This window comes from Onychomys torridus, chromosome 1, assembly GCF_903995425.1.
Source record: "Onychomys torridus chromosome 1, mOncTor1.1, whole genome shotgun sequence".
NCBI lineage: Eukaryota > Metazoa > Chordata > Mammalia > Rodentia > Cricetidae > Onychomys > Onychomys torridus.
Window position 1 is genome coordinate 18,461,514 of NC_050443.1, and position 27,853 is coordinate 18,489,366.

The window sequence follows — 27,853 nt, forward strand, 5'->3', positions numbered from 1 at the left end:
GGTGTGACTCAGTGGTAGAGCCCCTGCCTAGAATCCCCCAGTGAGGGCTGGGGTGTGACTCAGAGGTAGTGCTTCTGCCTAGAATCCCCAATGAGGGGATGAAGGCGTGCTCTATGGTACAGCCTCTGCTAGAGTCCTGCCTTGAGGGGATGCGAGTTTGCTCAGGCAAGCCTGGCAAGCCCAAGGCCTTGGGTTCAATTTAGGGACTCAGTGAATTCTCCTACAACTTATGCTCAAGGAGTGTTACTCCCCATCACAAACGTGAAAAGAGAACATCTATTTCCCCACTGTCTAGCTTAGCTGACTTCGTCTCAGAGTTGCGGCTCTTACAATAAAAAAAAAAAAAAAAAATTAAAAAAAATTCTATTTACTTATTTTGTTTTGCAGGGGGGTTGAATTCCTGGGTCTGAGGGAGAAACCTGAGGTTGGACCTTGTTTAAGGGAGGGGGGCTGGAGTCTGGACATCTAGGTGTGAGGGAGGAGGCTGGGTTTTGGACTCCAGGGTCTGATAGAGGAGGTTGGGGTCTGTGCATCTGGGCCTGAGGAAGTCGGCTGTGGCTTTTGCACCTGGGTCTCCTATGACTAAGGGAGGACGATCTCCCTTAGTCTGTGCACCTTGGATCTGAGGGAGGAGGGACAGGACCCGGCTCTGGGGAGGAGGGTTTTGGCTGCTGCAGCAGGAAGCAGTAGGATGAAGTGCATCTCAGGCCCGGGTTCTGGAGACCAGGAGGACGCCTGTGGCCCGGGGGAGGTCGGGGGAGGGGCCGGGCCACAGTAACAAAGGCCTCTCCCTCCAACGAGCAACCCCCCCAGGCCCCGCCTCCGCGGCCCCCCGCCTGCCCTGATTGGCCGGTCTCCCTGCCCGTCAGCGCCACCCCCCTCCCCGGGTCTGCAGCAGCTCCAGCCGCCTCGTCGCGCCCCCCCAGCCCCCTCCCCCCGCCCCCGCCGCCCCCCGGGCCGGTGCAGCCGCAGGCGGGGTCCCCCTTCCCCTCCCCCTCTCCCCCAGGCTCGCGCGCCCCGACCGCCCCCTCCCCTCCCCCTCCGCGCCGCCGCGATGCCCCCCCCTGCGCCCGGGGCCCGGCTCCGGCTCCTCGCTGCCGCCGCCCTGGCCGGCCTGGCCGTCATCAGCCGAGGTACCGCAGCGCCGGGGGCGGGGGGGCTCGGCGGGGACGCCGGGGTCCCGAGAGGGGGTACAGGGCCAGGGCGGAGGCGGGCAGGGAGGTACCCCTCGAGGGTAGAGGTATGCGGAGGTCTGGAGCCGGAGACCTGACAGCAGTCCTTGGCTGGGCAGGGGGTCCTTGGGTGCATGGATGCGCGGGGTTCAGGGGTGTATGTCCCCATCTGGTGAGCTGCTCATCACTAGCAAGATGCTCGCCGACACCTGCTGCTGGCCTGGGGCGGCAGAAATATACAGCTCTAGGTCAGGTAGGGGCTCAGACATTGGGGTGACGGTCCCCGCCTGGGCAGTGTCTCCAAACTGAGTTGGGGTACTAGGCTGGAATGATGCCCCGTGCGTGGAGGGGTCTTGTCTTTGCGTTTTGGAGAGGATCCCCTGCGCAGTCCTTGCCTGGGAACAGGGCTCTGCGTCTTTAGACAGAGGTGAAGGAGGGAACGTCTTACCAAGGGTCAGCAAGCAATGGGGACAGAGTGCCCAAAGACTGAATTCCCAGACCCAAGAAAAACAGAGAAGGGGCTGAAACTCCCTATCCGGGTTTTCCTCTCAGCTGAAAGTGTTGGCATTTGGGGTGTTGCAGTTAATTGGGAGACGGCATTGGGAAGCCAGCAAGTTGGGGTGCTGGGCTAAGGATTCTGATCTAAAGTCTTCAATTGGTTGAATATTTGGATGGAGAAATGGACGGGTGAAGGAGTTGGGGTGGGCTGGAGAAGGTAGGACAGGAAGAGTTAATGCAGGGTCTCAAGGGTCTCAAGCAGTCCAGTGGACCGGAAGACCCTCTGTAACAGCAGGTGTGAGTCCTGCCTCGATGCGTCTGGACTGTCTCCCCAGCAGGGCTTGTCAAGGAGAGTATGGTCAAGGAAAGGACCCTGAGGGCACAGGAGGGGGAGGGATGGGGCAGAAGAGTGAGCTGTGGGTACCCAGGAAGCCAAGAAAGTGTTAATCTGGCGTTTCTACATCACTTCCTCCAGGCCCTGTCCAATCAAGCATCACAGAATCAGGGACATGCTATGCCATCAGGGACCCAACATTATGACCCCATCTGGCAGCCCCAAAGGAAGCAGCTACTCTGGGCCTCCAATCAAGTCACCCACAGTCACACAAACATCCCAGCATCCCAGCCAAGCTGCACCTGCAGACTAGAGTCACATGAACAATCCTGTCCACGCAGGACGCCCACACACAGATCTATTGGGGGAGGGCGTGGAATCTGCCAGGAATGGAATGGGCCAGAAAGTCTACCGCTTAGCACAGTACAAGGCTGAGCACCGTCTTACTTGCTGACCACTGGCTGGGTGCCTTTCTCGCCTGTCGCTTTAGGTTTCTGTTTCTGGCTTTTTTATGGGCCCTCCTTTGCCAGTGTCTGTTACTTGCTGGTGGTACTCCCTGTCTCCTGGGCTGTCTTTCCATCCCTGCTGGTTTCAGCACAGTGGCACTGCTGCCTCTCAAACTGATCTCCATTGGCCCTGTGTCGGAGTCCCTCCTCTTCCCTTACTCCCTCACTCATACTGTACCCCTGTTCACTTCTGCACCTGTTCCTCTCCCCTCACTGTACCTCCTTGAGCCCTGACTCCACCCAACTCTCTTCTTAAGGTACTGTTCCATTTGCCAGTTTGCCTCTCAGAAATCATTACTATGCATGTCTCCTGGGGTCCTCCCCTGGGGGTGGGTGGGGGGAGGGCTTGTCTCTGGCAAAGCCATATGACCTTGATCAATGAAAACCTGAGAGGGAGAGAAGACGGAACCCAGTGGGTTTAGCCAAGATAAATCTACCTGTCAGGCAGGTGCCCCAGTTCATACCCACTGCTACTTGTGTGTGTGTGTGTGTGTGTGTGTGTGTGTGTGTGTGTGTGTGTATACCTTATTTTGTTAAGTATGCAAAATAGTGCCTTCTTTTTCTAGTCAGAGTCTCACTGGCTGGCCTTGAATTCAAGGTGATTCTCCTGTGCCAGCCTTCCAAATGCTGTGATTACAGGCATGGGCTTCTCTCTTCTCCCACAGTTTTTTTTTTTTTTTTTTTTTTTTTTGGACAGGGTCTTAATATGTAGCCCTGGTTGGTCTGGGAAATGTAGACCAGGCTGGCCTTGAACTGAAGGCAATCCTCCTGCCTTTTCTTCCTAGATCCTGGGACTATGGATGTGTGCTACCATGCCCAGGTCTCACACACACCTGAGAGAAGCTGATGGATGAGGAGCCAGGCAGCAGAGGGGCATACTTCCCCAGCTTTCTTCCCTTCCACACAACTTTCAATGCAGAGCAAAGAAGGCCCGTTGGTTCTTGCTAGCGTTTTCTTCCTAAAACAGAAATAAAGTCGGCCCATTTCTTGTTGTTGGCTTATTTACACTTAGCAAAACCTCCTTGGCTATGTAACTATAAGCCTACAATTAATCCCCACTCCAAATCCTTTATGCCAACACCGTCCACACACTTATATATTCATTCATAAAATGAAGCTTTGCCGGCTGGGGATGTGGCTCAGTTGGTAGAGTGCTTGGTTAGCATGCAGGAGGCCCTGGGTTCAATCCCCAGAGCTGCATAAGCTGGGACATGGTGGTGCACACCTGTATTCCCTGCATTTCGGAGCAGAGGTCCAAGGTCAGTCTTTGTTTCTGAGGTAGCCTGAGCTATCTGAGATCCTGTCTCAAAACTAACTGCATCAAAAAAATTCAACAGAGTGAGTGAGTTGGTGGGGGAAAGGGGATACCTTCTGCTCCTGGAGCAGCTGGAGGGGAGAGGGCATGCACACAGCAGCCAGCAACGAAGCCCAGTGCCACCCCCTGACTATTCCATGGCCCTTACATCCTGTACCAGACTCTGACTCTTGATCCTTTTTTTCTTTTTTCCTTGTTTTTGTTTTTTTAAGATTTTTAAAAAGATTTTATTTATGTATACAGCATGTATGACTGCATGCCAGAAGGGGGCACCAGATCTCGTTACAGATGGCTGTGAGTCACCATGTGGTTGCTGGGAATTGAACTCAGGACCTCTGGAAGAGCAGTCAGTGCTCTTAACCGCTGAGCCATCTCTCCAGCACCTCCTTATTATTTGTTTTTTAAATATTGCATTTACTTACTTGTATAGTGGGGGTCAGAGGACAACTTGTGGAAGTCAGTTCTCTACTTCCACCATGTGGGTTCAGAGGCTTGAACTCAAGTTATCTGACTTAGCAGCCCAAGCTGGTCTGGAACTCGGAGGGTAGTCATGTATTGTCCCACCTTGTGGGTAGCCCAGGCTGGCTCACACTTGCAGCAGTTGTCACACCTTAGTGTCCCCAGCACCAGGATTACAGTTGTGTACCACCACACCTGCTTCATTGGCTCAGCAAATATTGTGTACACTGACACTCTAGGTACCTGAGAAGTGTGTATGTGGTGAGGGCAGGGGCAGGGAGCAAGCCACACTAAGCACTCCTTCACAGAGCTTACAGGGAAAAGAAGAGAGATCAAGACTCAGCTGGGGAAAAAATCTAACAAGTAGATAGGTCATTTCAGAGAGTGTCACATAAAGGGAAGAGGCTAGCAGTGGTTTGGAGGATGAGTTGTCCATTTTAAAGGAGGGTGGTCCAGGAAGCCACCTAGGAAGGGGGTTAAGCCCTGAAGGAAGAGAGAATCCTGCCTTAGCTTTCCAGGTCCAGGTCAAAGGAAAAGAGTGCATGTAGAGGCTCAGATGTGTGGCTGATGGGCAGTGCCCAGGCATCACATGAGTGGAGGCCCCCAGGCTTCCAAGTTGAGCAGAGAGGTGGGCTTTCAGGTGCCCATCATGCCAGTGATTATTCCTTCCCTGGGAAGCCTAGAGGAGCTCCAGGCCCCAGGTGGTAGGATCGTACCACGCCAGCTCCAGTCCTCACCCAAGGGTCCCAGCTTTGCCTAAGGTTCCTCCAGGATCCCTAAAGATTCTTACTTCTAATTTCTGGACACAGAGCTTGTCAGAAATTTCTTCCTCCTTTGACTGTGACCTCTGTTTATTGATTTATTCTATTAGTCTAGACTGGAAATCTCACAAGAGTAGGGACCTGGGAGGAGCCTGTCCTCACAGAATGCCTTCCTTCTAAATCCCTAAGCTCTCTTTCTCAGCTTATTATTTATATTTTTATATATGTTATCACATATCACCCACAGTCTCACCATATATTTCAAACTGGCCTGGAACTTACTCTGTAGTCCAGGCTGGCTTGGGACTCTGTAGTCAATCTGGCTTCAAATTTGGGGCAATTCTTCTGCCTTGCTTTCCAAGTGCTCTGATTACAGGCATGAGTCACCAAGTCTGACTTTCACAGTATCTCTCTAATCTACCCTATGTGCAGTAAGAGAGGGAGGCTAATCATCATTTTCATTTGCTAATGGGGAAACTAAATCCCAGAGAGATGAAGGGACTTTTGTACCTGAGGGACAGAGGTAAGCCTGGAGCTCCACCTTTTCTCCTAGGGCAAGCTGAAGCAGGGTTGCTAGAACATATATTAACAAGATGTCTGGCAGAAGTGGGAGACCTCAAAAATGTCAGTCCTTCCCTTGGCCCAGCCAGCGAGGCTGACGCCAGGCCAGCAAGAGCGGTATGCTGTTCTTTAACATGAGAATGTGCTTTTAGGCACAGCCAATGCTTCTTAGGCTATTTGACATGTCAGGTGCTGAGCTAAGCATGACTTTTGCTTGTGAGGTCTCAAGGCAGCACCGGAAAAACTTGCACTGAATTCTTATTCTTTGTTTTCTCCAGATGGGGAAACTATGGCTCACACCATGGGGATGTGTAGTCAGAACAAGGAAGGGTTGACACTGGGCTTCCTAGCCTGGGCTCCTTTGAGATCTGTTACTTGTCTTTAGAACCTTATACTTCCTTTCCACAGACCTCTCTCTCTGGAGATGGCTCAGTAGGTAAGAGCATTTGCTGCTCTTGCAGAAGACCTGGGTTTGGCTCCTCGCACCCATATGACAGCTCACAGCTACCTCTAACTCCAGTTCCAGGGAATCCAACACCCTCTTCTGGTTTCTGTGGATGCTTCTGCATTCACATGGTGCACATAAACTCACACAGGCACACACGTGTACCCATAAAGTACAGATAAATGGCTATTTTTAATCACACCATCCAGAAATTCCAGGTCAGGTGAGGGAGGTGCTATAGACATCTAAACTGGCCACCTAGAACAGGGTGTGGGGGCCCTTGCCTGAGCGGTCAGTCCAGAGCTCCTCTTGAATGGGGTATTTATGTTGGAGTCTTGAAGAAGGAAAATGAGTTCAAGAGTCACAAGCATCCATTCATATTTATTTAGCCAACAACTATTTCCAAGAGGAGTCCAGTGAGAGCCAGGAGACACCAGGGACATAGAGCTGAGTCACAATGAGGCTCTGCCCCCAAAACATGTCTAGTTTGCAGGAGAGATGGGTGTCTTCTGTGAATTTAGTTATGATGGAGAGTGCCCAGGCTCTGTGTGGAGGAAGACCAGACTTGAGGGAATCTGAAAGTGTTCCTAGGAGGGTTTCCACATTGACACCTTAAACATCTTTTAAGGCTTAATGCTGGCCAGGCACTGGACTGGATCATGCTGCAGCCCTGGAGGAATTCCCACACATGGCTACAATCGGGAAACTCAGGCAACATGGGGAGGATTCGGGTCCAGTTGAGTTTTAAGATTGTCTTTGGGGCCAGGTGGTGGCCCATGCCTTTAATCCCAGCATTTTGGGAGGCAGAGGCAGGCAGATTTCTGTAAGTTCAAGACCATTCTGGTTTATGTAGTGAACTCTAAGACAGCTAGGACTAGGTAGAGAGACCCTGTCTAAAAAATAAAACAAAATAAAACTTAAACAAGATTGTCTTTGGGTAAATGAATGCCTGCCTGACTTGGTCTCTATGCTCTTTGAATGAAGCCCAGGTTGCCCAGCACCTGATCCAGGATCTGGGTGTTATTTTTAATACATGTATGAAGGCCTGAGGTATCCATATCCATAGGCAAGGAGCTAAAGGCCCATTGAGGGACAGGCTCATTTATCACCATGTTACCTAGGACTGTCCACAAGACCACCTTGATTCAAGGTCATAAGACCTAAACACTGGGGCTGGAGTTCACCTGAACCACTGGAGAAGAAGGGACTTGAGGGTGTAGTGGATGGAGGAGCAGAGAGGGGCACATCTAGGCCCCAAGGGGCTAGAGGCAGGAGAGGGACACTGGGACACTGGGACTTGACAGGCAAGCTTTGGTCCCAGGGGCCACTGGAGGCTTCAGGAGTGTCAGTGCCAGTGTCGAGAAGGGATGCCTCTGTGCTGGTCCCTCTGTCTGGAGAACCTGTGGCTGAGGGCTTTCCTGTGGTGTGGCCTCCACTCTCTATCTCAGGGCCCCTGTTTGCACATTGAGCCTATGTGAGTGGGACTGGACATGTCAGAAAGGCTGTCACCTTGGACAGCTCGCTGGTCCCCACCTGTCCTCCTCTCTTCAGAGCACTGGGGTAGTGGAGTATGATCTACCTACAGGGGACTTACAGGAATATCTGTGAGTATCATGTGCTGTAACTACTGTAGGGTGGAAGATCTAGGTACCCTACAGTGCCCAGGAAACTCCAGCCCTCAATGGGCCAGGGTTGAGGGCCCTGTCTAGGATACTACAAGAGCTTGGCATGCTGCAGGGTGTATCTGTGCTGGCCAGCTTACGAAGGGATCATGGTACCACACCGGGGTGTGTTCCTGAACTGATCATCACATTCCCTTGCTTTCTTTGGTCTGGATGCATATTTTTTTGTTCATTTGTTTGTTTTGTTTTGTTTTGTTTTGTTTTGAGACAGGGTTTCTCTGTGTAGCTTTGCGCCTTTCCTGGAACTCACTTGGTAGCCCAGTCTGGCCTCGAACTCACAGAGATCCACCTGCCTCTGCCTCCCGAGTGCTGGGATTAAAGGCGTGCGCCACCACTGCCCAGCTTGGATGCATATTTTAATCTGTGACTTTTAGACTTGTGTGGTATGTGGGGGTAGGGTAGGGGGGTGGGGGAGTGCGCACACACCATGCATGACCTGGTCAGAGGTGACAGCATGATTTACTAAGAGTTACAGATTCTTAGACAGGGCAGCCAGCCCCTGTGTATTGAAGGGGATGTGACAGTGTGGTGGTCTGTCCCCTCAGACAAGTGGTAGCTTTGTGCAAGTGGGACCAGAAGTGTTCCAAAGAGGGTGTAGGGGATGTCTGCTCAGGCTGGCAGTGCTACTTGCCTGCAACCCTGGGTGAGTGGACTTTGCAGCTGTGTGTGGGGTGCAGGGCTGCTGTCAGTGGAACCCTGAGGGAGCAGCAGAGTGCACCAGTGCTGTTTGGCCTTTGGCATCCGTCTGCAGCTGAATGTGTCTGTCTGCTTCTGGGAAACAGCTGATTTCTACAAGTGACCTTCTGTTAGGCATGTGTCTGGGGCTGTGGGGTCCCGCTGACCTGGGCAGTAGCCATGTGTATGACAGGGCTTAGCCTTGGCTTTGTGTTTTTCCTAGGCCCTGGCGGGGTGTGTATGTGTGTTCACATCCCGTTGTTACCTGAGCATGTGTGACAAAGTCCTCTGCGTGGGCTTCTCACAGAGCAGCAGTGGCTCTGGCCTGCATGACCCTGGCCTGAGAGGTTTCAGGGCTCAGACCCAAATCGCAGGCCTAGCCAGCTTGCTACATTGGTTCTGTCCTAGCCCCATCCTGAGGGGCTGTTGATGGAGAGGCCCCCAGGGAGTCATTGGCATACCACGGGCGATTAATTCATTAGATTAATTAGCTCTTTTTCCCAGGCTGGGGGCAGGGCAGCCCTCTCAGGGTCCTCCTGCTCCAATCATCCAAGGTCATCCACTCCTTTTAGTGCAGTCTCCTTGCCCCCACTTACCCAGCCCCCACTCCCTGGCCCTGGTCCAGCCTGCTGGCCCTGATCCACAGACTTGAATGGTGGTGTGACCGGGCCGCATTGGGGTGTGCAAGCAGGCCTGTGTGTGCACTATGAGCACTGGCATGCCAAGTGTGTCTGGCAGGGGTGTGTGTGTGTGTGTGTGTGTGTGTGTGTGTGTGTGTGTGTTTGTGTTCAACCACACAGGATGCCTAAAGGTATGCATACAAGCCCATGTTTAGTATCTGCGATAGGTCCCTCTGTCTGTGTCTGCACATGTATGTCTGAGTTAATGTGTGTTTATGTGCACGTGTGTAAGTATGTACAACTGCTCAGATGTACATGTGCATATTTGTTAAAAATATATTTCATGTGTGTATGAGTGTCTGTGCATGCATGTGTACTTATGCTCAACAGTCTGTATGTATGAATGCGTACAATGTGTCTCTGTATGTGCAAGTGTGTGTGTATATGAATGACTCCTGAGCACTTGTATGTATATACATGGTACCTATGTCTGACTGTGAACATACCTGCATGCTTGTTTATTATATCTATGCATTGTGTGACTTTTCCTGATGAGACTTGAATAAACATCTGTCCATGGGGCTGGAGAGATGGCTCAATAATGAAGGCAGTTTCTACTTCTGCAGAGAACCCGAGTTCAGTGCCCAGCACCCACATCAGACAGCTTACAATAGCCTGTAACTCCCTCTCCAAGGGCACACACCACACATACATATAATGACCAAAGCTCCAACAAAAGGAAACATCTACCCACCCCAGACAGACACAAATGATACACCAGAGAAATAATTCTGAAATCCAGGTCTAGTAGGTGGACCAATGAATTCAAATGGGGTTTTCACAGGAGTGTGGCTGAGAGTGACTCACAGGAACAGGGCAAGTGCAAGCAGCTACACCATCAAAGAAGAGTTGTCCCCCCACACACCCCAGCGAAGTTAACGAGGTTCCTCCTGTGGGGTTCCTATGTGCCACCCCATGAGCTGGCGTGACCCAACCCTGTGCTGCCTCCGGTGCTCTGGGAGCATCATTCCCACAAGGGACTATGACTTAGTCCAGTCCTGCAAACACCTCCTGTGGTACTCTGCTACCAAGACAGCAATCTTGTTATGCCCCAGGGGACAGTGTTCTGTAGTATGTAACTGGGAGTCTGTGCACACGAATGTGTCTCTGAACACTTTGTTTTGCATGTGTATGTAGCTGAGTGCTTAGATGTGTCTGCATGTCTGTGTCACTGTGTTTGATATGTGCATACATGTGTCTGCGTGCACAGGTGTCTGTATCTATGTACACATCTCTCTGCATGCATATTTGTCTGTGTGTATGGACTGTGATTAGGTGTCATCTCTGTAAGCGCACTGGTCCACAAGAGTTCCATTCTGTTTGAGTCAGAACAGACCCACAGGAAGGGACATGGCATATATTGGTCTATTCTGAGTATGTCCACTATGTGTGAATTTCTAAAAACAATGAATTCTTGTAGCAGTGAATGCAGATGACTGTGTTTGTGTCCGTGAACAGAGTGTTTGTCACAGCTGGTCCCACTCCAGTGGCCAAGACCTAGCAATGCCCTCTCTTCTACAGGACTGCTTTCCCAGAGCCTGGAGTTCAGCTCACCTGCGGACAACTATACAGTGTGTGAAGGTGACAACGCCACCCTCAGGTACATCCTGGTGTAGGGGCTCAGGCAGCCTGGGCTTCACAAGGCTACACCCCTCCACCCACTCTGCATGCATAAGCCTTGATGACATCACCTGCATCTGGAGCCAGCTGTGAGGGGGTGTGGACACTAAGCCCAGCTCGACCTAAAGTAAAGAGTGGGAACTACTAGGATTCAAAATCCTGTAGACCATGAGTGTCAAGGATGCTGGCTGAGTGAAGGTTATCAGTCTCTGGGGCCGTCTCCTCACTAGGGTCTCTTCCCCACCTGTGTCATTGTCCCTCGTGTTTATCTATCTATCTATCTATCTATCTATCTATCTATCTATCTATCTATCTATCTATTCCCTCTGTGTATGTCTGTTTCTCTCTCAAATTGTCTTATCGCAATGTCTCACCCTGTCTCTTCTTCCCCCTTTTACTCTCTTTCCAAGTCTTCTTCTCTCTCTCTCTCTCTCTCTCTCTCTCTCTCTCTCTCTCTCTCTCTCCTCCTCCTCCTCCTCCTCCTCCTCCTCCTCTCCTCTCCTCTCCTCTCCTCTCCATCTTTGCCTCCTTTTTTGGAGTCTGCTCCATCTTTCTTGTTTTCTATCTCTATTTCTTCTCTCTCAGGGTCTTTGCCCCACTTCCCACCTCTGAGTCAGTCTCTCTTCCTCCCTTCCTGTCTAATACACAGCAATTCCTCAGAAGTCTGGCTTCCAGGCCTCTTCCCTCCCTGAGGCTTGGTTCATCCTCCTGTAGAGTGGGCATTGCCCTGTCTGCTTCCCAGGATTCTGCAGGTGCAGGGGCAGTGGATGGGGAAACCTTTGCCTTCTCTTCTTATCCTCCCCTTCCTCCCTAGCTGCTTCATTGATGAGCATGTGACTCGAGTGGCCTGGTTGAACCGCTCCAACATCCTGTATGCAGGAAACGACCGCTGGACCAGTGACCCCCGGGTGCGGCTGCTCATCAACACACCTGAGGAGTTCTCGATCCTCATCACCCAGGTGGGGCTCGGTGATGAGGGCCTCTACACCTGCTCCTTCCAGACACGCCACCAGCCCTATACCACTCAGGTCTACCTCATCGTCCATGGTGAGCCCTGTGTGAAGATAAGGACAGGTGGGGAAGGGACAGGAAGACAGGCCTGCAGGATGGTCAGGGCTAGAGGCATTACTGAACAGCCTGCACTATGTATACTCAGCCCACTGCTGGTCACTACCCTGGGATACAAGTGAGTGGAGCATGAGCCACCTTGCCCTTTTGGATTTCAACCAGGCTCGAGGTGGGGTGGTACCACAGTGATTCTCTAACAAGGGTGTGGGAGAGGTATTCAACTACAGCTCTGTGTTTGCTGAGCTGTGTTACTGTGAATACCCGTGAGTGGGTACTCTTCTGGGTGCTAAGGAAACACACCAGCCTGGCTGTTTCTCCTAGTTTGCACTTATTTCCCAAGGAGAGGCTCGGGGGTTCCTAGACATGAGGAAGGAGAATTAGTGTGCCCGTCTCTGGGGATGAGGGAGGAGGGCTAAAGTCTGGACTCCTGGATCTGATGAGATAGAATTGTGGTCTGTATTCCTGGGTGTGGTGGGAAAGAGGAGAGCTGGGATCTGTACCCCAGGGTCTGAGGAAATAAGATTGAGTCTGAGTATGACTCCTGGGTGGGAGAGAGGGCTGACAGCTGGACCCCTGGATCTGAGGGAGGAGGAATGGACTCTGGACTCCTCAGTTCAAGGGTGGAGGACTGTAGTGTGGAGTCTACACCCATGGGTCTGAGCCCACACCCCTGGGTCTGTAATCCTGGGCCTAAGGGAAGAGGGCTAAGCTTTGATCTTGGATCTGAAGCAGTGGAGCTTAGGTGTGAGTGGCTAGAAAGGCACCCTCACTCCAGCTCTCCCCTCTGTCTCCAGTTCCTGCCCGCATCGTGAACATCTCCTCCCCTGTGGCAGTGAATGAAGGGGGCAATGTGAACCTTCTCTGCCTGGCTGTGGGAAGGCCAGAGCCCACTGTCACCTGGAGACAGCTCCGAGGTGAGGATCCTCCCCTGGCTGTAATCTGAGCCCCTCTGTTCTCCCATATCCCTAGCTGGAGCCCCAGACTCCCTCCCTCTGAACCCCTCTAGCCCTTCTGATGACTTGATTCCTCCCCACCCTGACCCCCATTTCTTACCAGACTCCCATCCCCTTATCTGGTGGCCTCCCACCTGATGTTCAAGCTGGGCTCTTGTCTCCAAGTCACCTGACACTGCCCACCCCAACTTCCCTCCGCCTGACAGATTCTCCTGACTCAGGCCCCAAGCTAGGCTGCATCCAGTGTCCTGCCATTCATTCATTCACCTAGCAGTCCTATACTCCCCTCTGTTGGATGTTGTAACCTAGTAGTTTGAGTGGTCCCCAGACCTCAGCATCAGCAACTCCTGAGAATTTTCCAGAAATGCACATTTTCGGGCCCTGCCTTAGATCCAGAGGCAATCTACCTACAACCTGCTTTATGAGTTCCGAGATCCAGTTTCCCCGAAGGTGTCTCCAAGCTGCCTGACATGTCAGGCCAGGACAACACCACTGCATTTCTATCCCCAGATAGCCCAGTCTCTGGCTCTTCCTGCATTTTTGCAGCCCCATAATGTCCATCACTGGGTCCCATTCCTTGGATGCCCTGAGAGCAGGAAACTCAACATAGCCTCATGTCCTTCATCCTGATCCTTGGTGTCTTCTGAACCCTAGATCCTACTTACCCTAAGTGCTAATGACCGTTTGTGACCTCATCTGTTTTTTAAAAAAAGGTCCCAGTATCTGGATTACCAATCTCAACCAGCAGGCCTAAATTCCCTGGACCCCAAGAAACCTCTGGACTCTCCCTCACTATCTTCCTTTCCTGAATCCTTGAAAACCAAAAGCCAAGATCCTGGCTTCACTCCCTACTCCCAAGTGGGTTCCCTGAGCATGACACAAGAGATTCCAGATCCCCAGATCTCTTGCACCCAAAATCCTAAGCCCCTTCCCACTGGGTTTTGAGCTCCCCAGCCCCACCCCGCCCCCACAGGACCTTCCCAGCTCCTACTGACCTGGGCACATCAGACCCTGCTGTGCCCCGCTGATGTGTGTCCGTGTTGTGCCCGTGTTGTCCCGTGTTAAGTGTTTGTGTCCGGCCCCGCACCCCCTTCCCCGCCTCCCCCACAGACGGCTTCACCTCAGAGGGCGAGATTCTGGAAATCTCCGACATCCAGCGGGGCCAGGCCGGGGAATACGAATGCATTACCCACAACGGGGTGAACTCGGCTCCCGACAGCCGCCGCGTGCTAGTCACAGTGAATTGTGAGCATCAAGGGGGCGCAATGGCTGACCCTGGATTCCTGGGGAGTAGGGGTCTGCTGCATGAAGCCGGAAGCTGTGTGGGAATTCGGATCTGAGGGAGGAGGGTGCTGAAATGGGGACCTGAAGTCCTCATGCAGCAAGAATGTGCCTCTGTCCCCTATCCCTCTAAAGATCCCCCGACCATCACCGATGTGACCAGCGCACGCACCGCCCTGGGCCGGGCCGCCCTCCTGCGCTGCGAAGCCATGGCGGTGCCACCTGCAGATTTCCAGTGGTACAAGGATGACAGGCTGTGAGGACTGCATCGGGCAAGGCTGAGGGAAGAGGGGAGGGGAGGGAGGCCCAAGGTCTCGGATCACAGAGCCAGGGTAGAGAACCTGGCAGTGCAAAGGTGCGGAGTCCTGGGTCCTGAGTCTAGGGTCGGATTTCTAGATTACAGGGTCTGTGGGCTCCTGGAAGAAAGACTACTTCGGGCACCAGTATAATGAATGCTGGGATTGCCCTTTCACCCCACCCTGTGCAAGATGGTCTGGGTCGAGGGTCCATGCTAAGTGTGTGGAAGACAAATTTAAGAGACCACCAGGGCTGAGTTTAATAAGAGACACTGGAGATCAGGGACACATTCTGGGAATGTACTGGAGTGGTCCTGGTGCGTGGAGAGGGGATCCGTAAGGAAGCCTGGGGTCCGTGGGGTACGTAGTAGAGCTCTGGGTCTTTGCGCGGGGAGGGGGAGGAACAGAGGAGCCTGGGTGTTTGTGGGAGAGCTGGGCACTGCACCCCAAGGGAGGCCAAGACCAACCCTGATCCGGATCTCCCGGCAGGCTAAGCAGCGGCTCGGCGGAGGGTCTCAAAGTGCAGACGGAGCGCACCCGCTCGATGCTTCTCTTTGCCAACGTGAGCGCTAGGCACTACGGCAACTACACCTGTCGAGCAGCCAACAGACTTGGAGCGTCCAGCGCCTCCATGCGGCTCCTGCGTGCGTCTGTGCTGGGCGGCGGGGTGGGGCCCAGACATCAGTGGGTGGGGCAAGGAGGTGAAGATATAGGGAGAGCCCCTAGCCCAGAATTTAGGAAACCCCAGCAGTGTCACAGAGTAAAGAAACTGATTCTCAGGTGGAATGCACGAAGTTCTAGACACGAATCCCATCACTATTTAAAGTCAGCACAGTGATGCACCCAGGAAGGGAAGGCAGGAAGTTACATAGTGAGTTCAAGGTCTGGGGACTCACAGGGCCTAGTAGAAAAACAATTAACAAATGGGCTGATAGATGCATATTAAAGAAGCAGGTGCGTGTGCAAAAAATACAGATATAATTAGGGGTGGTAGGTTTGAGATAAGATCACTGGAGAAAGGGGAGCCCTGTGCAAGTCAGCAGGAAGAGGGAGCAGCCATTGCAAAGACAGGAAGGAGAGCAGTCTGATACGGGCAGCTGCTCTTAGAGAGCTCAGAGCTTCCCAGTGTTGATCAGAGGCTCCCGACTTACTGCACTGCCCCAAGGCCACTGAAGGCTGTTAAACAGTGAGTGACATGAGGCTGACAAGCCCTTTTTACTGCTCCAGGAATCCAGTCTCAGCATCTCAAGCTGTTTGGGGGCAGAGCCTACAGGCTGTTATTGTCTGGGTGCAGGAGTGTGAGCCGAGAGAAGCTGGGTCAAAAGTGACTCTGAGCCAGGGACTTGTATTGCAGGGTGTTATCGCAGGTACTCAGGAGGCTAAGGAAAGTGGATTGAAACTTATTGGGACCCTGCTGTGAAACAGAGAGCAAAGAGAGGTCTAGGATACAGCTTAATATTTGCCTAGAATCCCCCAGTGAGGGGCTGGGGTGTGGCTCAGTGGTAGAGCCCCTGCCTAGAATCCCCCAGTGAAGGGCTGGGGGCATGGCTCAGTGATAGAGCATTTTCTTACCATGTGCAAACCAGTACATTCCATCACCAGCAAAACAAAGTGATTTAAAACAAAACAAAACAAAACAAAACAAAACAAAAAAACAAAACAACCTTAAAAACCTTCACAAACAGTCAAACAAATATAGGCATCCTGAAGTTTCTGGTGGCCCAAGAAGGTGACTGGTAGAAATGCTGACAGAATTTTTAACAGGGAAAAACAAACCCCAAGGATCCAGACTAACCAATAAAAAGAAAATGGGGAAAATCTGGGAGTATATTGAGACCCAGAACAGTTTTAGAAGAGGCAGGCGCAGGGAACCCAAACCCCAGAGAGTTCCAATCACAACAACCCTTGGAAGCTGAGGGAGAGAAGGCACCCAGGAAAGACTGCGGGGCCTCCCCATCTCAGCCTCCCTCCGTGACTGTTTCTCTTTTGCCAGGCCCAGGATCCCTGGAGAACTCGGCTCCAAGGCCCCCAGGACCCCTGACCCTCCTCTCTGCCCTGGGCTGGCTGTGGTGGAGAATGTAGATGTCACCCAGTACAGCGCACCTCCCCCTGAAGGGGGCCTCAGGCCAGGAGCAAGAGAAAGGGGGTGAGCAGGCGCCTTGGGTCTCAAGGGGGGACAGAAGAGCTCTCTGCCACAGAGGAAGAAAGAAGAGAAGGAGGAAGGTCTTCTAGAGAACCCATCACTGTGAGGGATAACGCAAAATTATGCATCTTTCTACAGCCATTCTCGCCACCCGTTCACGTTTCCAATTGTGACCCACCACCCCCAGCCACTCCACACCCCTCTCTTAGCTCAGGCTGTCAACTGGCTCGTGTGTGTGTGTGTGTGTGTGTGTGTGTGTGTGTGTGTGTGCGCGCGCATGTTGTGTATGTGTGTGAAGGTGTGCTGGGGAGGGAACCAGGAAGCCTCCCTCTCTGGAACTGACTCTCCCATGGCCCCTGCCCATTCCTGCTGCCTCTCTTCCTCTGGCTGGAGGTAGGTATGGGGGCTTCATGGTGGAAGCTTGACAAGAAGATTGCCAGCTTTCCACCTTCCCATATATGCACGAACACCTACCCCTCTCCTCCCTATTGAAGGGGCAGGCAGGGTGGGTGTCAGGTGTCACTCAGCCTTTGTGAATAGGTGGGGATCTTCACTATGGCTTGTTTCTCCCTGCTCTATCACCAGTTGCCTGCAGCCAGAGGCCCTATCACTGGCTCAGTGGCTTGAAACCTCCCTTGTCCCCTCCGCCTCCCCGACCCTGAACTTTCTGGCTCCCTTCCTGGGCCAATCGGTGCTTCCACTCAACTGATGGGCTGGTGGCACTTGTCACCAGTCTATCTCAGTGCTTTGCCCCACCCAGACCCCCTAGACTCCCCTTGGCCACAGTGGCACCCTCCAGCTGCCCTGCAGCTGACCCACAAGCATGGGCTCCCTGGCCACCTGCTCCTTCTCCTCTCAACCCATAGTACCTCCAAAGGCTGCTGTGACCACACACACACACACACACACACACACACACACACACACACATGCATACACACACACACACACACACACACACACACACCAGCAACTGACCAGCAATAGCTCTTGGCTTCAGCTGCCCCAGAGTCTGTGACTAGCAGTAATTCCCTCAGAGTAGGCCACTATTATCCACAGAGGAAGCTGACAGGCTCTGTGCATGGGAACACCCCACCCTGATACACCAGGCCTCACACGAGTTGGAGAGAGAGGAGACACACAGACATCTTGAACCCAGGCAGAGGCACCATGCCACCAGCCCTAACTTCAGTAACCACACACCCAAAGTCATACCACTCAGAGCCTGGTGAAGACGAGGGCAGAGAGGGGCAGGGAGGCAAGGGGCAGTGACTGTACCTCAGACGGGGGCGTGGGCCCCATCCCACATTGTCTTCCATTCCCAGGGTCCATGATGGGGTGGGGAGGGGGAGGGATATCAGGGGAGGTGGGAGGGGGGCCCTGGGGGCCGTGTGTTCCAATTCATGGGGAGTGTTGAGACCACCATACCAATAAACGCCTTTTTCCAAAGTCCCTGCCTGTGGAAATCAGTGTCATTGAGGATTTGGGCAAGTGGATGGCAAAGGAGGTATAGCCATTTGGTAAAGAATCTCCAATGCCATTCCTACCTCTGCCTGTTAGGGAGGTGAACTCCAATTGGCTTAAGCTGCTCAACAGAGCCCATTCACGTTTGGCTCAGAGATGGGCACATGACCCAGTGATGCTAACAAGAAGGCACATTGTCTCCAGGAAGAGAGGCTCTTCTGCTGGTCTTGGGGGCTCAGTCTCATAGCCTGAGCATGCAGTGTAGCTTTATTATGTGAAGGGAGAGTGTTATGGGGGACAGCAGTGAGGAAAGGGTAGAGCAGCTGGATCAAAACCTACCTGAAGCCCACTCACCCACAGACAAGCAGTAAAGCCTGTGTTTGTATAAGCTAATTTGTATCATGCTTTCTGTTGGCAGTGATAAAAAAAGTACAAAATCTTGATTTTTCTCCCCCTTTGTATATATAGTATTAGGGACTGAACCCAGTATTTAATCCTCACTGGGAGATTCTAGACAGGAGTTCTACCATGGAGCCACATTCCCATCCAGCACTGAGGGATTCTAGGCAGCTGCTCTCCTATGGAACCACATCCCAAGTCCTTGGTGTTTTAAGACAAGGTCTCCCCTGAAACACTGACCTTGAGCGTGTGATCTTCCTACCTCAGGCTCCCAAGCGTTTGCATTACCTTCTTGGATGCGTGGCTCTATATGTTGCTGCTCGCAGCCTAAGATTGCTCATTGCTGCAACTCGAAATCTCCCGTGAGAACTCTTGTTGAAAAAGGAAGACATATCTTGCCAAGGATAGTAGCAACAGCAGCAGCTCTTCACGGGCACTAGAGTATTTCATCAATCCACAGTATTTATTGCATGCCTGCTGTGTGCCAGCCAGACTCTGTTTCTGCTGGGATAATAGTGTGTGGTGTGCGCCTCATGGAGCTATCAGTTCAGAGAAGGAAACTTCCTGACATCTGTCATTGTACACTTACAGGACTGGAGGGAAGCTGGGGACTGTGGAACTTCACCCATATTCAAGAAGGGGAGGGGTGTCTTCCTGAGGTGCTAATGGCTACTTCAAACCTTGATAAATCAATGACATGGGAAAGAGAAGTGTCCAGGCAGAGAGAACTCCAGGGACAAAGAGCTGGAGGTCAGGGGAAGTGTGGTTGGCAGAAGGCCTATGGAGGGGTATCCTTGAGAGAAGTCACAGGGGTTGACTGGCCAAACCACAGGTTCGAATGCAGAGACTGAATGATGTCTAAACACTATGCACGGCTGTAGAGAAATTCAGAGAGAGAGGATAGAGACAAATCGTGGCAGTGCATGGCTGCCATCTCAGCACCCAGGAAACCGAAGCAGGAAGAAAGGGGAGTGTGAGCCAACCAGGTCTACTTTATGAGATCCTTTCTCAAAAACAACAAAAAGACAGAAAGGTGTGTGTGGTGGCCCATGCCTGCAATCCCAGCACTTGGGGGACTGGGGCAGGAGAATCATGAGTTCAGGGCCAGTCTGGGCTATCTAACAAGTCTGAAGCCAGCCTGGGTTCCATGAGACTCTGAGTCACAAAACAAAGCAAAAAGGAAATTAAGAAATGGAGGAGGAAGTGGGGAGTGGGATGTGTACAAGATCTCATGTGTTGGATGATGGGAGTCTCTGAAAGCTGAAGGCATGTGGCCTGGAGGAGGCAGGAGAAGGTGGCAGACGGTTGTAGAAGCTGTGGCTAGGCTCCCCATCCAGCTTGGAGCTAAACAGCAGGCCCTACACGTCAGAGGTTCTGAGTTTCTGCCAACTGCCTTTCACCCTTCTGTAGGTGGCTCTCCTATCCCCAGAGTCACATTGATGTTCTTAGATGCAAAAGTACAGGTTGAGTCTTCTGAGACAAGAGGGGGACAGGATGTCCCACCCTTAGAGTCCAATCCTCAGTCATAGTAGGCCCCATGCTGCTGGGACAAAGCAAGAAACTGTACCCCAAAACACTTCATGGAGAGTGGGCCACCAGCTTTTGTCATACCTGGGTGGCTGCCCGAACAGTCCATGGGTTGCCACCTGGACAGTAATCTGGACTGGGGCTGATGACCTGGAAGAGAGACAGGGGTGGAGGCAACTTCAGGGGGTACCCTGGGTACCCCCTAACCTTCCACCTATAGCCTGAGCCTTTCAGGAACTAGCTGAGGGGCTGGAAAGATGGCTCAGTTGTTAAGGGCACTTACTGCTTTTGTAGAGGACCTGGGTTAAATTCCTATCATCTATGTGGTAGCTCACAACTGTCTATAATTCCAGTTCTGGGGGATATGACACCCTCTTCTGGCCCCTGATAGCACTGCATGCTTGTGGTGCACAGACACATATGTAGGCCAAAAACACACATAAAATTAAAATAAAAAAATCTTGTTGGGCAGTGGTGGAACATGCCTTTAATACCAGCACTCTGTGAGTTCGAGGCCAGCCTGGGCTACCAAGTGAGTTCCAGGAAAGGCGCAAAGCTACACAGAGAAACCCTGTCTCGAGAAACAAAACAAAACAAAAAAATCTTAAAGAAAACTAGTTGAGTCCCTTCTCCTTCTCCTCATTCCCCCTTCCTTTTATTTCTCTCTTTATTTTTTGTTTTGTTTTTATTTTGTGGGGTTTTTTGTTTCTGTTTTTGTTTTCTGTCTGTCTGAGACAGGGTCCTGCTGTATCAACCACGATAACCTTGAATTTGCAGTGATCCCCCTGCTCAGCCTTCCAATCACTGCAGATGTGGCCCCTCCGTGTGCCAATGAAACACCGTTCAGCCACCCTTGGGAAAGCTAAGGTATTCAAGAGCTCAACTTTTACAGGACAACAAGGAAATTCCGTCTACCTCAGAGTTTCAGAATGGAAGTCTGGAATAGTTTCTATGGGAAACAGAAGCTGCAGCTCACTCACTTTGGAAGATAAATTGGAATTTATATTCTTTTGGCATACATAAGAGCTAAGCAGGAAATCCAATTATCGGTGTTCCAAACAAAACAAAGCATGAGGGGCTGAGGCTGTAACTAGTGTTTGCCTAGGATATATAGGTCCCATCCCCAGATCTACATAAGCCAGATGTGATGATTACTGAACATAACAGGTAGAGGTAGGAGGATTCCTAGTTATATAGCCTGTGATACATAGTAAGGCCCTGTTGCCAAACAATCCAACAATACATAAATGGAACAATTTTTATCAACCTTTGTGTGCTGGCCAGTTTTATGTCAGTGTGACATAGGCTAGAGTCACCTGAGAGATGGGAACTTGGATTGAGAAAATGCCTCCATAAGCTAGGGCTTCAGGCAAGTCTGTAGGGTAGATTCTTAATTAGTGATTAACCTGGGAAGGCCCAGTCCGTTGTGGGTTCAGCTACCCCTGGCCTAGTAGTCTTGGTTCTATAAGAAAGCAGGCTGAACAAGCCAGTAAGCAGCACTCCTTCATGACATCTGCATCATCTCCTGCCTCTGGGTTCCTGCCCTGTGGAAGTTGCTGTCCTGACTTCTTTTGATGAAGAACTGTGATGTGAAAGTGGAAGCCAAATAAACCTTTTCCTCTCCATGTTGTTTTGATCATGGTGTTTCATCGCAGCAATAGTAACCCTAACTAAGACACTTTGTAAGTCATGAAGAAAAACTAGAAACTAGGAGAAAGACATTAGAAAACATTAGAATTAGAATATCCTCCTCTTCCAAGAAGTTATTTGACCCCCATGGCAGGAGGAAACAACACCCACACTCACTTGTTGGGCCTTGACTGGGCGAGGGCTCTGCAGCTGGCTTTTGATGGGCAGTGGCCGTGGGGTCTGCACTGGGGTCAAATTCTGCATCTTTTTTCCTGGCAGAGTAAGCACAGGAGGCAAGGTCAGGGGGTGCTGTTTTTTCACAGAAGTCCTTCCTATGAGAGGATGACAGGAAACACATGATTGATTGCTCCAACATGCTCCCCTGGTCAGTAGGAACGGAAGCTGGTCCCAGAGGGTGATAGGGCGATGGGACTGTTATTTAACACATTGATTGCCATGCCTAAGCTTTGGCCTAGGAAAGCTCCAAACTGGCCCCAGCTGCCTCTTCCTAGGTCCTCACTCACCTGGGAAATGCCTCAGGCAGCAGATACACAGGAGGAGAAGGCCAGCCAGCAGCGCCAAGCCCAACAGAGAGCCGAGGACGATGCCAGCGATGGCCCCGGGACTCAGGGCAGAATCTGGAAGACACACATCGAAGGGAGACAAGGAAGCAGGATCCAGGGATGCACTTAAGTTTGTCTGTACCCCCAACTCATCCTTCTCAGGAAGACCCATGAAATCTGAGTTCAGTCCCTGGGACTCTCACGACAAAAGGACAGAACCTACTCGCTCAGGGTTTTCTCTGAACTCCACACACACACATCGTGACACATGTACATAAACAATCTAATAATCAAATAAAATTTAAAGAGAGACATGAGAGAAGAGATGCTTATTGTTTCAAGCCAACCAGGTAGTAGGACATTGTCACAGGAGCCCCACAACACTAACAGAAGAGGGGGGTCGATGTAAAACCTAAGAATGGCTGGTCGGCCAGGTGTTGAGAGGAAGGCAGGAAAAGGTACCAGAGCCCAACTTACCTGCTTCGTAGACCCGGCTTTGAGATGGGGTCCCTGGCAGAGACCCCAAGATGGGCAAGATGCGAAAGGTCCAGGTCCCAGGGTTGTGAGGAGGGAGTGGCACGATGGCTGACCGTTCCTGAGGGCCCAGGACGAGCAGGGAGACCCAGTCCCTACTCATGGTGACTCTATCCAGGTCAGAGCCATCTGTCCATGCCTGGATGTGAAAGCCAGTGAGCAGGGTGCCTCGTTCCACATCCCAGGTGAGCACTGCAGCTTCTTGGGCTCTCTGCAGCCTCCATGAGGAAATGGAGGGCCCTGGAAAGGAAAGACGCTAGACACTGAGGATCTGATGGAAGACAGTGAGGAGGGCTGGAACTGAGGGAGGAGGGCTATGATCTGGACCACTGGGTCTGAGGGAGAGGGCTAGGTTCTAGACCCCTGGATCTGGGAAGGGATGGTTAGAGCCTGGACACCTGGGTCTGAGGGAGGAGGGCTGGTTTCTGAACATCTTGGTTTGGCTGGAGCTCACCAGCAAGGGTGATCTGGTTGCCTCCAGCGCCCAATGCGCTGCTGCATAGCACAGAGTAGTTCCCCAGGTCCCAATCCAGGTTGAAGTTGCTGATGAGGAGCCTCCGGCCATCCTGACTAAGCCGCAGTCGACCCCCACCTCCTGAAGCCAAGGGCCGGCCTTCCCGGGCCCAGGATGCTCTTGAGGGTGGGGGACAGCCAGTGACCTCCAGTGCTACCACCACATCCCCTGGTTCTGTCTCTTCCACTACTGGCTGGAGCAGCACTTCCTGGGGGGCTTCTGTTGGTGGAAGAAGCCCAGTTAAGAGAAACAAGACCTTATTGAATGTGAATAACCAAGTTCTATGTCCTTTGTTAAAGCAAAAGGTGGCAAATGTCCCCTCTTGCTGTGACCAGAGGTCACATTCTGCCCATTCATTCATTCATTTTTGAGTTTTTCTTTTATTTATTTGTTTGTTTGTTTTATCTAGTGTGTGTCCACCACTGAAAGTATGCAGAGATCAGAGGACAGTTGCTGGGAGTTGGCTCTAGCCATTCACCACTAGGGTTCTGGGGACCAAACCCAGGTCACCAGGCTTGGTGGCGAGTGCCTTTTCCCATTGTATCATCTCACCCACCCATTCATTCACTCTCCAGCTTCTTCAGCATTCATTTACTGAACACATACCATAGGATCCTAGGCTGGGAAACTCATTATTGTTAGCTATCCGTTACTTTTCTCTCTCTCTGGATATCTGGGAAGATGACAGCCCTTTTTCTAAGCCCAGGGGTTTGGGATGGAACACCCTGTTCCTGCTGGCTCCCCACCCTGAAGTGCAGGACAAAACTTTGTTTCTCCTCCAGGTTCAAAAAAAAAAAAAGTCAAGTTTGAGGTCTCAGGAAATGGCTTAGCAGATAAAGGCAATTGCCAGCAAGCCTGACGACCTGAGTTCTATCCCTGAGACTTACATGATGGAAGGAGAGACCCATCTCCCAAAGAAAGTGAAGTTTGGCTTTTGAAAAGTAAGCAAAATTCTTTTTGGTCATTTCCTTAAACCCCAAAGGTCCAAAGAAAAAGTCACCCACTTCCCTTAAAGATAGCAAGGAGGCCCTGCCCCTCTCACCCGGGATGATCGTGCAGGTGCGTGTCGCCACCAGGTGGCGGGCCAAACAGGTGACTGCGACGCCGCTGAGCTCCGGGCGGGCGGGGACAGCCACCACGAGTGCAGAAGGCACCGGCCCTGCACGGACGCCTTCGGGGAGACCCTGGAACTGCAGAGAGGCGGCAGGGACCCCACCGGGCCAGGAGCAGTGAAAGCGGAGACTCCGGTCCGCGGGACCCCCTTCCACTGAGCATTGCGGGGCCCCGGGGGGCAGATCTGCCACGGAGGAGAGATCATCCAGCCTCAGTCCTTTCAACTTCTCCAGTCCCACCTCCATGCGGGATGCCCCCCAACTCCTTCTCTAGGTTTCTCTCCGCCTCTTTTCCTCGATAGCTCCGCCCTCCCGCGTGCACTGTCTCCCCCCCCCCGCCCCCCGCTACCCCCTTTGTGACTCCCTCCTTCTGCCTTTGCAGGTAACTTAAACCTTCGCTGATCCTACTTACCAGCCTAGGTAGCTCATCCCTTCGCTTTCGAATTAGCTCTGCCATTTAACTTCGCTGCTCACTGGATTGGGAATCCTCTCTCAGGACCGCCCACCCTCTCCTCCTGCTGGCTCTTCCCCTTCTCCTTGGTATCCTCACCCCTTCAACCGGCAATCTGCATACCCGTGGGCCCCGACCTAAGCACGTGTATCCTTGTGCCACTTGGTCCCACCCATTAGCAATTGGTGGGTGTTCCACTCTCAGATATCCCTCCTCCTACCATCCACGCCCACCTAAGTTGTCTCTCCTCCTCCCGCTGTGTCCCGTCCCACCATTATGTTTCTGCTCTGCCCTGATGATGGCGCTCCTCTCCAATCCCACCTCACTCACGAATGTCCTTGTACCTTCCTGGCTAGCTTTACTCTTTCCCTGGTGGCTATGCTTACTTGAGGTTTTCTCAAAAACTGCTTGCTAGCTCCTCCCTTTCCTGGAAGTCACGCCCATCAGCAGCTATTCCCCATTCCTCTCTGCTAGCTCGGCCTCTTCTCCAGCAGCCGCGCCCACCGATAACTGTCCCAGCTCCTCCTTGTTGGATCCTCCCTCTCTGAAGGGCACGCCTCCTATTCTGCCCTTCTTGCGGTTTCCTCCCTGCCCTGACACCCCAACCTCCACGTGCTTCCCCTCTCCCTGCTGTATGGACCCACAGCTCTTACCCGCCACAGTGAGGTTGAGCACCGAACGCCTGCGGCGGCCGGTGCGGGGGTTCGCAGCGATGCAGGCGTAAGCGCCGGCATGGCCTGGCCCCACCGACGGCAGCAGGAGGCGAGGCCCTGCAGGCACTGCGGCCTCTGTGGGGTCTGCCAGACTCCATGCAATGTCCGCAGACGGCCGCGAGGGGGCCGAGCAGTGCAAGGTGACATTGCTGCCCGCAGTAACGTAGAGCTCAGGGACTGCATCGCGGTCCGAGAAGACCTTGATGACCGGGGCATCCGGGCCGTCTTAAGTGGGGGGCGAGACAAGGAGGAGGGGAACTGTAAAGGAGTCACAGACCCTGAGCCCACTTCTTCCCGGGGACTCAAGACTCGAATCCTCACTGGAGACACGCCCCCCACTCACAGAAGACACTGACGTCGGCTGCAGCCTCGGTGTGGCCAAAGGGGCTGCGGACACGGCAGGTGTACCGGGCGTGGTCGCTGCGTACCGGACGTGAGATGAGCAGCTGGTCCCGTTCGGCGCGGATGCGAGGTGGCTCTGCGCCTTCAGGGTCTGGGGTCTCCAGGGCACGTCCGTCTCTGCTCCAACTTAGCTCCCCACTACCTGGATTCCACCCTACGCAGCGCAGACTCAGCTCGGCTGCCCCCTCCTCTGTCTCTGGAGCCCTGGGCTGTACCGACAACTGGGGTAAGGGCTCTGGAGATCCAGAACGGGCTCTGATGAGTCGGGGAGTCCATACATCACAACTCCCTCCCTGTGCCCCAAGTCTCTGCCTCCTCAGCCCTTCCTCGCTCCCCTAACTGCACCAGGAGTTCGAGCTGTCAGCCCTCCTCCCTCCGATCTAGAGATGAAGATCTCACACTTGGGTGTCCAAACTCTAATCCTATTCCATCAGTCTCAGGAGTCCAGACTCCAGTCCTCTTTCAGACCCAGAGGTCCAGACTTCAATCCTCCTTCAGACCCAGGACTCCAGACCACAGGTCTCTTCCCCCAGCCCTCCTCCCTTAGATCCAGGGGTCCAGGCCTCAGGCCTATTCTCTCAGACTTAGGAGTCCAGACCCAGACAAGGTGTGTGGATGTGTGTGTGGGGGGGGTCTGGTCCCTGTCTTGGCTCCTATCTCCACTCCCAGGCTCTCTCCTCTCGGAACGAAGCATATTTACACCGACAGATTTGCGCAGATGTCTGTGAGGAGAGCAGGCTCGGCACCTCAGGGCCCACTTACCATATACACCCACCGTGAATTCCCGAATCTGTTGGGAGACTCCTCCTCTGATGACCTCAACTGTATACACGCCTGCATCATCCAGCCGTGCAGAGGTGAGTTCCAGACCACCTCGAATCTGGTCAAATCTCAAGCGGGCTTGATGCATGGGGTCCAGACTGATCAGTGGAGCTTGTGACCCCAGGCCCCCAGCCGCCAGTACCTTGGAGCCCCGGCGCCAGACCACCAGAGGGGCAGGAGGCCTGGGGCTGGGGAATGGAGTCAGAGGGAGCTTGATGGTGTTCCCCACTAGCACAGCAAGGGGTCCCCCCACCTGCTGGGGGAAACTTGCAGCCTGGTGAGCCTCCAAATAAACTTTGGATTTAGGGTTCTGGGCAGAAAGTTCAAGATTGTGATGCTCCAGGGGTGGCTTTGAACCTGGGGCCTTGCTAGGTACTTTGGTGCCTGGGACTGGAACAGAGAAGGAAAGCCTGGGGTCTTTACCAGGATCTTGAGAATTGAAACCATCAAAAGCCACTTGGGAAGCAGGGATTTTAGAGAAGGTGACATCAGGGCTCAGATATTGTCCCCCAGAAGACACATTGGTCCATAATGACCCAGGAACATGGCTTGAATTCAGCCCCCGAGGAAACCAGTTGGAATCAGGGATTTCAGCAGAGGCTTCTGACCCTGGAGGCTGATCTGGAAAGTTCTGGCTGGGGGCCTGGTTGGAGACTTTTGAAACAAAGCCCTGAGAAGAACCCCCTGAGTCTGAGGAGGAGGCAGAGGGTCGTTGAGGTCTAGAAGCTGGCTGGAGGGCGAGGAGCCCTGCTCTGAATGCTGCAGAGGAGAGGGAGGGGACATCATTGAGAGACTGCCAGGGAGCAGGCTGCTGGGGGGGGGGGGCACGGGGGGAGGGTGGCACAGGGAACTTACCCAGGAGTAGGAAGAGCAGCAGAGCCGACGGGAGGCCCATGATGATGGTCGCACTCTAGAAAGGACACTGACACCGAGATCCACAGCTTGCATCGTCCCAGGTCTGACAAGTCCAGCAGGAATGGTGGCTTAGCTTCCTGGGTGGGGAAGGAAGACAGACCTGTGGGAGGTGCCAGGGTCCCCTGGCATGATATAGTGGCTAAGTGACCCACCCCACCCTTCTTGTCCATCAGATGTATGGAGAGGCCTAGAATGATCCTCCACTCCTCACCCTCAGGGGAAGGTGGACTCTCAGCTGGAACTGTGGACACCATGCAGGAAGACTTCCTTCAGGAGTGTCTAAGAAATCAGAGCACTTCCTGTGAACTCCCTGCCTGGCTCAGGTTTCTTGCTTTCCACTCTGTCTTACCTGAAGCCTC

At 52.8% G+C, this 27,853-nt stretch overlaps 2 protein-coding genes across 3 annotated transcripts; one reads left to right on the plus strand and one right to left on the minus strand.

Annotated features, from left to right (window-relative positions):
* The first annotated feature begins 850 nt into the window (after nucleotides 1-850).
* On the plus strand, nucleotides 851-17,898 carry Iglon5 (IgLON family member 5). The gene is made up of 8 exons (XM_036198699.1): nucleotides 851-1,133; nucleotides 10,610-10,688; nucleotides 11,523-11,755; nucleotides 12,571-12,690; nucleotides 13,840-13,974; nucleotides 14,146-14,266; nucleotides 14,796-14,950; nucleotides 16,300-17,898. The coding sequence occupies exons 1-8, from the start codon at nucleotides 1,055-1,057 to the stop codon at nucleotides 16,386-16,388; spliced, it is 1,011 nt and encodes a 336-aa protein (XP_036054592.1). The 5' UTR covers nucleotides 851-1,054; the 3' UTR covers nucleotides 16,389-17,898.
* A 1,581-nt stretch (nucleotides 17,899-19,479) lies between these two features.
* Nucleotides 19,480-27,547, minus strand: Vsig10l (V-set and immunoglobulin domain containing 10 like). Of its 2 annotated transcripts, none has more exons than XM_036201572.1 (10): nucleotides 27,435-27,547; nucleotides 26,520-27,338; nucleotides 25,699-25,992; nucleotides 25,296-25,580; nucleotides 24,122-24,376; nucleotides 23,020-23,298; nucleotides 22,509-22,805; nucleotides 21,993-22,106; nucleotides 21,646-21,740; nucleotides 19,480-19,989 (listed from the first exon to the last, which is right to left on the minus strand). In XM_036201572.1, the coding sequence occupies exons 1-10, from the start codon at nucleotides 27,472-27,474 to the stop codon at nucleotides 19,918-19,920; spliced, it is 2,550 nt and encodes an 849-aa protein (XP_036057465.1). In that variant the 5' UTR covers nucleotides 27,475-27,547; the 3' UTR covers nucleotides 19,480-19,917. The 2 variants fall into 2 exon arrangements, with proteins under 2 accessions (XP_036057465.1, XP_036057456.1); XM_036201563.1 differs by having other exon boundaries at nucleotides 21,646-21,800.
* Nucleotides 27,548-27,853: the final 306 nt, after the last annotated feature.

Excerpts from the sequence above, each read along its gene's own strand:
- Vsig10l (XM_036201563.1), bottom strand. The coding sequence starts at position 27,474 with ATGGGCCTCCCGTCGGCTCTGCTGCTCTTCCTACTCCTGG. Across the intron at positions 25,993-26,519 it reads ATTCACGGTGGGTGTATATG|AGCCCTTACCCCAGTTGTCG; the intron begins GTAAGTGGGCCC and ends CTGGATCTCCAG. Across the intron at positions 19,990-21,645 it reads GCCCAGTCAAGGCCCAACAA|GTCATCAGCCCCAGTCCAGA; the intron begins GTGAGTGTGGGT and ends TCTCTCTTCCAG.
- Iglon5 (XM_036198699.1), top strand. The coding sequence starts at position 1,055 with ATGCCCCCCCCTGCGCCCGGGGCCCGGCTCCGGCTCCTCGCTGCCGCC. Across the intron at positions 11,756-12,570 it reads GGTCTACCTCATCGTCCATG|TTCCTGCCCGCATCGTGAAC; the intron begins GTGAGCCCTGTG and ends CTCTGTCTCCAG. Across the intron at positions 14,267-14,795 it reads TGGTACAAGGATGACAGGCT|GCTAAGCAGCGGCTCGGCGG; the intron begins GTGAGGACTGCA and ends ATCTCCCGGCAG.